Genomic DNA, 11,090 nt, shown 5'->3' with positions numbered 1-11,090 from the left:
AGAGGGGGACCCGCCGAGCAGCCCTGCCCCAGAGCGGGTTTGAGGGCGGTGGTCCCGACCTGCAGCGGCCCTTCCCCGGGCTTTCCGCGCCCCCGTCTCTCTGAAATGGCGTGCCACCCCCCCGGGCTCCGGCACCATTAACCCGCTGCTTTGTCCGGAGCGAACTGAAGCCCCGTGGGATAACGAGGGGGTTTCTTTTTTGTCTCTTTCAGTAGGATTTAAATGAGCGTGAGAAAAGCTTCGCGGGTGATAATATCTAGGACGTGGGCAAGTGCACGAACGATACGTCTGCACCGTTTCCACTCGCTAACGCACAAGCGCTTTGTCGGCCAGGTGCAGCGCCTGAGCAGATGTGCGTTAATCGCCGAGTAAACCCCTGCTTGCAGGGAGTCATATTTTTCTGGCGTGGGTGGAAAAGGAGCGTTGGCTGTTGGAAAGGCGCTGGCTAAAACCTCGTGGTGGGCCACGGCTAGGTTTTCTGTTGATCGCCTGCCAGATGTTGCGAGATGTTAAATTCGATTCGGAGGATCCTGCCAGTCTCTATTTCTCCTGAAACTTTTCACAGCGTCTTGTCAGAATAAGGCATTGCTTTTTGTTAATGTTTGTTGAATTTTAAAAGTCACCCGATTGTGAGCATAGGTGTCTCTCTGCCATGGTTGATTAGACTTCGCCGTCGGTTTGGTTTTGTGACGCGCCGTTTGTCCTTTCGCCCTCTCCGTCGGCCTTACTGGTTAGGCGAGGGTAGGCCTTACTGGTAAATCTCACAGCTTGTGTTTAAGCGTGAGGGCAAAACTCTTGATAATGCTCCTGCTAAATACATAGACGGGCTGGAGAAAGCGGCTCGGGAGCTGAAGGTTGTAACCTAGAAATATCAGTCATTTTTTTCCGTTTAAACACCACATGTTGGGCTTGTGCCAGCAGAGCACATCTGGCAGCGGACGCACTGAACTGTGGTAGGGAGCGGACAGCTGCTTTTGTTGATTCAGGTCTAGTTAATTGCTAGTTAATGAACTTGGTTTTGGGGGTCCAAGTTCATTCGGTTTCACTTACTCTTTGCCGACCGAGCTACTGGAGGCACCGTAGCGTGTGCTGCAAAAGGAGTGATTCAAACAGCCTGAGAAACAACAAACTTTGACATTTGTGCTGTTCCAGCTGCTGAGGAATTTGCTGATCCCTGTGTTCAGAGTTGCCTGTAAGCACACAGGAGAAAAAAAAGCCTCCCTTAGGTAGGGGAGTCGAGGAGTAAGTTGCTCACTGCTCTTGACTGCGTCTGCCGTAACAGTTTACCCCAGTGGCATACTGGTGGAAAGTAAAACAGCAAGGGGATATTTCAAAGGCAGAGGCAATTGGTCTGATTTTCGGTGTTCGACACAGGAGTTCCCGTGTGCTGGTAACCAGCTTTGAGAAGAATTTGGATGGTGTAGAAATGGTCTTGAAATCAAGCGTTGTGTAAATTGCGTAGACCCAGTTATTTCACAATCGCAAATCTAAAGAGTCCTGCGCAGAAGAGGGAGCAGCAGCTTCTCTCAGTCTGTTTCTAGGCCTTGGTGTTTGCTGCTTCCTTATCTCGGTGGGCAGTCGGGGGCAGGGTTGAGTGGATTGCTGGTGTTGCTGCCTTGTGCTTGGGCCTTATCGCGTTTTTCTGCGGTGGCTGGAGGAGCGATCCCAGATGTCTTATCAGAGCAAATCCACGTGGCTGGCATCCTCTCCTCTTTTGGGGAATCCATTGACTTTGTTTAAGGGCCTGTGCCAATTCGAACGTAGCAGTAGTAAAGGGAAGTAGCATTATTTTTAGAAGCTCTTAAATTTCTTCCATGCTGAGCCTGGCTTTGCCAGCGCGGGGTTTTGAGCGGTTGTGTTTGCCCGCGGTGGCTGTTCCGCCTCGGCTGTGGTTGGGGTTAGGTACGGGGTCTGTTGCTTCCTCTTCTGTCTCGATGGTGCTGCGTGGTGCTACTTCTTTTCAAGCGCTGAAAGGTGAAGTAATTTCCTTTCAGGATCTCAAGCGTTCTGGGCTGCTGCTCGCTAGGACAGTGTGGTTGTGCAGCATAAATTCTTCACTAACACCAGGAATTGTGAGGAGAAGTGACTGTTGCAAACTCCTGAGGAATCTGCTTCTGCACACACGGGCTGTTTATTCCAGCATATTCAGTCTTCAGTGTTAAAGGCTACAAGGGTGGCAGTAGCTTTCTTTAACGAGCGTTGAGCGTGGGAGTGTAAAATTCTGGTATTGTGTGTTGCAGAATGACCCTCTTGTGTCTCCTTGACCTCTGTGTGGCGTGAACCCCAGACTACATTAGTAACAGCTTCCCATTCAGCCCTTCCTAAGTGACAGTGACACTGTGATTAGCCCGTGCTGCAATTCCCTCTTTGTTCCTTTCGTTAGGACAGTTTGGCCCCTTGAGGGGGGCGGGGGAAGGCCCCCAAAACACGCAGCTATTTAAAGACTAGTGTTTGAGTGCTGCTCTTTTGGGAAGGCCGCTGGTTTTGCTTTCACTTCACCCAGAAGTACATCAGATGTTATCTAATGCTTTGTCTATACTGGGGATTAATTAGTGTTATCCAAATCTTTTCTGAAGCCAAGTTCCAAACAGGCTCAGGCTCAACAATTTGCCTCACTAGTCTGGTGAAGGCAAATATCAGTGGTTCGGGGTCTTTTTGGCTCTGTAATCGTGGCATGCGTTTGGGACGATGGGCTGCAGGACTCTTCCACCCCATCACACTGAAGGCACTCTTTGCAGCTTTTACGTACCACTTCCTTTTCTCTCATTCAGTATTTCTTCTCCCGTAGGACTATATTTGCCCACGGTGTGAATCTGGTTTTATTGAAGAACTTCCCGAAGAGCCAAGGTAACGTGCTGCCCCAAAGGCTATTGCTGGAATGAACTCAGTCTGTTTTGCTCTTTTTCTAGTTAAAAGGCAATGTTGGATACTAAATACACCATTTTTACTACTTCTGCCCAATATTTGGCTCATCTTTCCTCACTATGGGCAGAAAGTGCTTAATTTGCATAGTTTGCATCCACAGGTAGATCAGCCATGGGAACGCTGAGTGTCATACATTGCTGGTAGAGGGTGGGGGAGGAATGGGTTGTGGTAGTTCTGAACTGGGTTTGAGTCATCAGGGTAGAGATAACCCTGAGAGAGAGGAATCTGCAGAATGGAGAGTGTATGTATGCTTCAGTGTATAATTTAATAACTTAGTTTAGAGTATTAACGGCAAAACTTTTTGACTAAGACTTTGGACTCTGCACCGGAGCAGCTGAGATCTGCGCTCACGTGCTTTACTGCTGACTCAGTAGTGGGACTGCTCTCTGGCAGTGTCAGAACGGGCAAGAGCAGGAGTAATGTCTTAAGACGTTTCAGACTCGTTCGCCGGACCTTGGCTGCGGCTGGCTTTGGGACAGGCAGCGTGCTGGCAGGCGTTCAGTGCGAGGGCACGCTGTGCTGCATGGGGGGTGTGCCAGACGCGTGTTGCTGCCTGCCGAGAGAGGTCATCTTTACAGACTGAGGTTTCGGTACTGTCAAGGTGACGTTTGGTCTGACTACACCAACCTTAGAGGCTGAGAATCAATCCTGGCTAATCCTGACTGTATTGGTGATTTGCTGTGACCTTGGGAGAGTCGCGTAATCGCTGAACCTTAGGGTTTTTTTGTTACCATGAATGTCAAAGCGTAGACCTGGATACTGAGCAGTAAATGTTCCTGCAGCTCTCTAAAAGCAGAAGCCTAACAGCATTAAGAGTTTTCCTAATAATCTGTCCCATTTGGTCACATGCCTCTGCAATAGGGAAGTTCCTTTGATTCAAGATTAGACTTAAGCATGTTTGGGTCATAGCGATCAGGGTTTGTACCTTAAGTCTTCTCTTCCTGGTGCTCCAGAGGATTAGCCGATTTGTTTGAGGTGGACTGTGCAGGGAATCCTTGCTTGACATCGTGGTTCAGTCACTTCTCTGTAGCTTCATGAAATCAGAATTTAAAAGGGTGGGGAGAGACGGGTGAAGGTGTGGGAAAATGAAGGTTGCAGGGAGGGGAAAAATGAAAATTGATACGAACGATTAGAAAAACAGCAGCTGAGGGCAGACTAGTTTCTGTATGGAGCTGACCCTGCCCCGGGGCGGAAGGGAAGGTGAGCAGACCTCTGAGGTCCCTTCGAGCTCTGGCTCAGCACAAAAATGAATCGGTCACTTCCTGTGTGCTGTTACGGTGCAGCTGTGGCGTCTGCTTTTCCTGTCAAACTCATGCCCCTCGCTCCCCTCTGCTGGGAAAATCTTTTGGTAGCACGCTTCTGAGGCTTACCAGTGCTCTTCGTTCTTCACAGGAACGCTGACAATGAGACCAGCTCCTCTACGTCAGCCAGTGATCAGAGCAGGCATCCTTTTGAGGTGAGTAAGGCCTGCCTCTGTCTTCCAACACTTTCTGCTTTGCCATTGAATTGAAGTCTTTTTCCATTAGTACATTGTTTAAATGTTCCCTGGATTATGGCAAAATTTGGGAAAGGAGGTATTAATATCATCCACATGCTGCTCCTGAAATCTCTGCGTGTCGTATTTTTACTGCATGTTTTTAATAGGACCATGACTTGTAGCTTATTCTTGTTGTGAGGGGGCTAAGCTAGGATTTAGTGAGCTGTCTGGGTGTGTTGCTATGCAGTAGCCTCAACTTCAAAGGCAGCAGTTGCATGCAGCAGCTAAGGAGAACCAGGGAAGTTGTAGTTACTTCTTACCTTCATACGTGGTTTCAGTCTGCGTCTGTTCCTCACTAAGCTGCCTCTGAGAGCGCACTGATCCACCTGTGTCAGCCAAGGCTTGCGAGTTGCTGGGGATCTGGAGAGACTAGTCTTTGTTGGAAGGCTGGTGAAATACCAGGCGTGAAAGCTAAGAGCTGTTTCTCTCCTCGTTACAATCTGTTCCCTGAATTCTCTCCCTCCCAGAACGTGGATCAGCACTTGTTCACCTTGCCACAGGGCTATGGCCAATTTGCCTTCGGGATCTTTGATGACAGCTTTGAGTTTCCATTCGGGTCCAACGTGCAGTCGGAAGACAACAGGGACTCTGAGAACCGGAGGGAGCGAGAGCATCAGTCTCGGCATCGATACGGCGCAAGGCAGCCCCGAGCCCGTCTCGCCACACGCCGTGCCGCTGGCAGGCACGAGGGAGTTCCCACACTAGAAGGGTGAGAACAACTGCCAGGTTCTTGTGGAGGAAGCCCCGTTAGTTTTCACTGATGAGAGTTAGCTGAAGATCAGCCCATCCCTTGTTCTCATCAGTTCGAGTCTCTTAAAGGCCGCTCCTGAGCACAGCTGTCCAGTGCGACTCTTCCGTAGGTGTCCAGCTTTGCCCCTGTGAACTCGCGCTGCTGGATGGTCAGGCTTCAGCTGGGCCTGCAGCTGTTGGCAAGCTCTTGCCTTGCGTTTATAGGGACCATTTCACCTGAGCACAGTGGCATGGACTACAGTGTGGCTGGGAGTTTTGACCGTTAAACCTGCAATGAGAAAGCGTTCCCTGGTCACTACCAGGTATTACCAGAATGTTGTACTGAGTGCGAGGGGAAACGAGAGAAAACACTGGACAACAAGACTAATGTTTCTTTAACTGCATCCTGGAGAGCCACGTGCCATCTTTGTCAGAAATTATCCCCTTACGAATAAAATATTGACACTTCTCTTTATCAATGAATAATCAGTTCATAAGATGCAATTGCAATTGCTACAGGATATTTTTCCTCTTCCCTCTGGTGATGCGACAGTATTTAGCCACTCCTTCCATGTCATGTTTCTGGGCTGGGAGTTAGCAGACACTAATTCTTACAGGATCCTGGTTTTCTTGTCTTTCAGAATTATCCAGCAGCTGGTCAATGGAATTATTGCACCTACAACAATACCAAACCTAGGACTAGGTCCTTGGTGAGTTGGAAGATGTGCTGCTCTTTCTGACAGTGTTCTTGTTCGTGCTCCCAGCCGAATTTAATTGTTGTCCTTATTCTTAAAGGGGAGTCTTGCATTCAAACCCAATGGACTACGCATGGGGTGCCAACGGCTTGGATGCAATTATTACACAGGTAAAATTTGCATTGTAATGGAGTCTCACGTCCTCTTGTGCAGTGCTGCAAAATTGTCAGCAGTTGTTGTGATGGGGGCAAAAGTGTCAGCAGTTGTTGTGGGGGGGGGGGGGGGGCAAACCACTGAAGGTGCAGAAATGGGAGACGAGGTCCGCAGTGCAGGCGATGCAGGGTTCAAGCGCCCTGGATCAATAAAGGAACAGATTCTGTGTGCTGCTGAGCTCACATCATCTTTCTGCCTTCTGTGGCCTATTGTTTTTTCAGTTACTAAATCAGTTTGAAAACACTGGACCACCGCCAGCAGACAAAGAAAAGATCCAGGCCCTCCCCACCATACAGATCGCACAGGAACACGTAGGTATGTATATCTCCAGGGAATCGTTCACAAAGAGCTCTGTGAAAGTTCTGTTTAACGTTTTCTTGGGATTTTAATTTTGTCTGCTAGTACCTTCAAGGCCTAAAACATTTCAAAGAGGGGAGAAAGCTGAAGTACTGCTCTGTTATACTCACAAAAAAAAGAGCAGTGGACTGGATGGATTTGCCCTGGGGAGGCAAACTGTTCTGAAAAGTTCAGCGTGGATAGAGATGAAAAAGCAGAAGGGAAGGGAACAATGAAGCAAACCCAGGGCAGTGAGAGGTGGAGTGATGGTGGTAGGAACTGCAAAGCAACAAGCTTTCCTCTCTGCAGGGGTGAAGCAGCGGTGGGGGGAAGGGGAAAAGGTGATGGGATCCCGAGTCGGGTGTTTTGAGTGTCGTTCTCTCCTTTATTGCTTAGCTGTGTTTTGCGTGCCTTTTATGATACAGATTCTGGGTTAGAGTGTCCCGTGTGTAAAGAAGACTATACAGTCGGTGAAAATGTCCGACAGTTACCTTGCAATCACCTATTCCACAACAGCTGTATAGTCCCCTGGCTGGAACAGGTTAGTGCCGTCTGAGTGGGTGACTTGGGTTTTGTAGCACTTGGGTGTTTTTTCTGGTGGTACTGTTCTCCTCTGTAAATATTTTCATACCTCCATGATGAGGCCTAAGCATGAGCAGCCTTTGATCAGAGGAAGGAGTGTCATCCTAGCCTTTTCCTTGAGTGCTGCTCCTGTATCGTGTTTCTAATCCTGTTTCCCATATTTCTTGTTTTGTTTTTGTCTGCTCTCCAAAGCATGACACGTGTCCTGTGTGCCGGAAAAGCTTAAGTGGACAAAACACTGCCACAAACCCCCCAGGACTCACGGGGATGAACTTCTCATCATCCTCTTCCTCCTCTTCCTCCAGCTCACCAAGTAACGAAAACTCATCGAACAACTCATGAATCTTAATCCAACCCTCTGTCCCTGGGGCCCTGTCCATTGTCCTTCCTCCCTCCCCAGCCAACGTAAGCAACGAAAGGGGCTTCCAGAGCAGAGCGAGGGGAGGGTAGCAAGGGGGAAGCAGCGCCCCCAGAATTCCCTTTTGAGTTCTGAAGACACGGAGACTCTGGGTCCTTCAGAGATGAGAAGCCTCAAGTCCTGTGATGGGGGGAAAGAGCTCTGTCTATTAATAAAAACATCCATTTGCCGCGTGGACTTTTAACCATTGCAGTGAAAGGCTGCTGCGCTCCACAGATGGGAAACCCGAGGTGCTGAGCTAGCGGTTGCAATTCTGAATGGAAAGGTTGTTTGTATGGTTTTGAATTTGAGATTCCTTTCTTTATTTCTTTTGCTCCTCCTCCTCCCCTTGGATACTATCTCTTCTGCTTTGGAGATTGAAGTCTTTAAAATGAAAGCATAATGATACTGCCTCCCTCCCAGGATCTCCAGCTGGGGAGGGCCAATAGTTGTCACTGAAAAAATGAACTCTTGAAATAGACCCCATTATCCTTCCCTTCCCCATCTCAAGTCCCATTTATTTTTCTTTATAACCTCGCCCTTCTGATACTCAACACTGTAAGGGTTTTTATAATTTTAAATTATTACTGCTGTTAAATAAATGGACGTTTCAGCTCAATGAGACGTTATGCATGATTTTGAGGAAAACTACAGGGTAAGCTCTCCGGAGGCTGCTGTGCTGAGCCGTCCCGTTTCACCCCAGGGCAGGCTGGGCTTGTCCAAGCCCTCCTGCATGCCGAGCACAGGCATGCTGTGAGCTCTGGGCACCAGACTCCGACGTGACCAGCACCCGTACGTGCATTGCCAGCCTGCGGATCGTTGAGCCGTTGGCTGCAGGATTGCAACTGAAAGCATCCTTGCCTGGTCTTTTGTATTTTTTACACCTTCCCCCTGTTGCAGTCCTGCCCTTCTCTCAGCCTGAGCAGACTTTTCCGCTGTGTCGACATCAGGACTGGGCGTGCATCAGAGGAAGGACCAGCCAAATATCATTGTGATCGAATAATATACAGGAAAAACAACATTTTGGAGAAAAATGTATTTCAAAGCTACTTAAAATACAGCTGATTAAAAAAGGAGAGAGAGACAAATATCCAGGTGTGTTTGTGACTCAGTTTCTGTGACAGAGCTGGAGGCTGGAGAATGAAAAGAATGTGACCGGAGCGGGCAGTGACCTACCTCGCTGCCTGTGTTCGTGCTCACCTGGGCCGGGAGGCGCGAGAGGGACAGAAACCTGGGTTCACTTGGTGCTCTCACCAAGGGCCTTTGGTTTTGGTCTGGTCATGCTGAATCTCCAGCGCAGCCCTGCCAGCTCCAGGAGGAGCCGGGGTCAGGAGCACGGGGCAGGGCTGCGCGCTGGGGTAAGCGATGTCCTCAGAGGAGTGTGCGTGGGGAGAGGGGTGAGGTTCCTGCTCTGCCTGGGCTTCTGCGGCACAGCCCAGTGCAGAGCTGGCAGGAGGAGCAAGGTGGTGGCACGCGGCTCCGAAGCGCTGGCCCAGGTGACGTGGGGCAGATGTCAACTGATGCCCCTTTCTGTTGCAGGGACTTCGGGCAGTCAGTGGGTCTCCCTGACCTGCTAACCGGGTGTTTGTGACGGCGCTGTGCACTCCAGGCCGCGTGTCGGGACCTTGCTGTGGCAGGCACCAGAGCAGTAGATGGGGAACCTGCCCCTGTGGGGGCTGCTGGGTGGGGTGGGCAGAGGGTTCAACGGCCTGGGAGGCTCCCTGCATCTTCTCCGGCTTTTGGGAGGCTCCCTGCGTCGTCTCCGGCTTTTGGGACCCTATGAGCGGGCCAGGGTTGGCTGGGGAAGGCGCTGGCCTCCCCAGGCGTTCGAGGTCCTGGCACCAGCAGAGCTTTGGTGTCGCTTTCAAAGCAGCCTTACCCGAGGACCTGGCCCTTCCTCCCGAGAGCTTTCTGGGAAGGGTCGTGCCTCCCATAGGAGGGGGAAGGCAGGCGGCTTGTTTGGTGTTTCTTCAGCCGTTTTGGAATAAAAGAAGAGAAGGTTCGTTGGAGAAAACGTCCCAAATGTGGATGGCGAGCAGCCTTTGCCAAGCCTGCCGGGGCCGCGGGGCTGGCGCTGAGCAACTCTCCTGGAATGTTTTTCCTCCTTGGCTTTGCCAGTGCAGCCAGGGCAGCCCAGCGGCGCCTTTCATCTCGGCGGGGGGCTGCCTGCGGGACGAGGGTTTATCTCAGGACTGGTATATCAGGGTTAATAGCTCATCCTCTGCTGCAGGTTGAGCCAGAAGCTTCTGCCACCAGAATCCTGGGCTGGGGAGGCAGGTGGCAGCGGGAAGGTCCCCGGCTGAGCCTGCGTGTGTCCATCAGCTGGGCTGGCACGGAGGGAAGGCTTTGCTGTTTAGTCACCGAAATGCAGCCCGGGAGACCTGGAAAAACCTTCTCCTGCCACGTTTCAGCTGCTGCTGCGGTGCGGGGTTCCCAGCTCGCCCAGCTGGGGTGATTTCTCACGTGTGAGCAGTGCTTGGGGTGGGTTTCGAGGGGGCAAAGCGAAAGCCCATGGTGGGTGCGTGGCTGCCGCTGACCTGCCTGACAGGGGCTCCCGGCCAGGGCCGGTGCCCGCCGCAGTCACCACACGGTTAACATGGTGGCTGCTCCTTCTCACAGACTCGTTTGGAGCTGGTTGGGTAAGAAATGGAACAAGTTTGGTGGTTTTTGCTGGGGCCATCGCTCACGTCTGACGTGACAAAGTGACCAGGCTGCGATGGCTCACGTCTGACGTGACAAAGCGACCGGGCTGCGATGGCTCGCCATGGCGGGTGCGGGGAGCGGCGCAGGAACGTGCCCTGGCTGGGAGGCCGAGGCGCAGGTGCTATTTCTGGCCGTGCTCCCCTCCAGGCGAGGGGCTGGTCCTTGCCACCAGCTGCCTTCCCGGCTCCATCTCTGCTGGGGGTGATGGAGCGGAGCTGGGCTGAGGAGGGGCAGAACCAGCCCGGAGGCACTGGCTGCAGCCTGGGGAGGTTGGAGCTGGCTGGGCGCTCGCTGCCCCATCGCACCTCGCGTCTTGGTCCAGGGCGTGGATTGGACACCATGCCCATAAGTGGGAGTCTGTGGCCCAGGTGCTCCCGCTGGGGATGGGTCCCCCAGAGCAGGTCTGGTCCCTTCAGCTCACGATGTCCTGGCTCAGGGTCTGCACGTGGGTGGGGAGCAGCGTCCCAGCTCCCCCCAGCCAGGGGCAGCCCTGGGGCTGTGTCTGTCCGAGGGCCCGGCCCCGCTCCTGTGGTGCTGCCCGGCGCCTGGTCCTGCAGAGCCCACTGCAACGCCGCAGCGGGACACTCGGCTGCCACCGGGCTCTTGCTCGGGCACCGGGGACCCTCTCGCCCCCTCGCGCCCTCTGCCTTGTCCCTTTGGGTCTCCAGGGCCGCATCCCTTGCACAGAGCCTAGCACCTCCCTGGGGATGCTCCTCCCTGGAGCTGCGCCACTCTGGTTGTGGGTCACGCGTGCGTGTGCTTTGCTCCGGCACTAGCGCAGGGTCCGAGCTCTCCCCCGCCGGCAGCTGCTTTTTCCTGCTCCCTCCTTTGTGCCATTGAACAACCATTGCTGTGTTTTCCTGCAGGTTAGGTTTTGGGTTGGGTGCCTCTCCGCCCGCACACGCAGGTGAAGGTGTGGGTCGATGAGGAGCTGGATGCGGTGGGGGACCAACCGGGCTCCCCACTGGCAGCA

General features: G+C 52.4%; 1 protein-coding gene across 1 annotated transcript in view; it reads left to right on the top strand.

The window, feature by feature from the left end:
- RNF126 (ring finger protein 126) overlaps positions 1-7,738 on the top strand; it is a 10,463-nt gene extending 2,725 nt beyond the window's left edge. Inside the window, exons 2-9 of the mRNA XM_009331851.1 lie at positions 2,789-2,847; positions 4,318-4,381; positions 4,930-5,171; positions 5,833-5,901; positions 5,987-6,056; positions 6,321-6,414; positions 6,861-6,976; positions 7,323-7,738. Of these exons, the coding sequence (XP_009330126.1) occupies positions 2,789-2,847; positions 4,318-4,381; positions 4,930-5,171; positions 5,833-5,901; positions 5,987-6,056; positions 6,321-6,414; positions 6,861-6,976; positions 7,323-7,334 (726 nt within the window). The 3' untranslated portion in view covers positions 7,335-7,738. The remainder of the gene's footprint in view (positions 1-2,788; positions 2,848-4,317; positions 4,382-4,929; positions 5,172-5,832; positions 5,902-5,986; positions 6,057-6,320; positions 6,415-6,860; positions 6,977-7,322) is intronic.
- Positions 7,739-11,090: the final 3,352 nt, after the last annotated feature.

Source organism: Pygoscelis adeliae, unplaced genomic scaffold (genome assembly GCF_000699105.1).
Source record: "Pygoscelis adeliae isolate BGI_AS28 unplaced genomic scaffold, ASM69910v1 Scaffold239, whole genome shotgun sequence".
NCBI classification, from domain to species: domain Eukaryota; kingdom Metazoa; phylum Chordata; class Aves; order Sphenisciformes; family Spheniscidae; genus Pygoscelis; species Pygoscelis adeliae.
The sequence above is the reverse complement of the archived record's forward strand: the minus strand, read 5'-3'. Positions and strand labels throughout refer to the sequence as shown.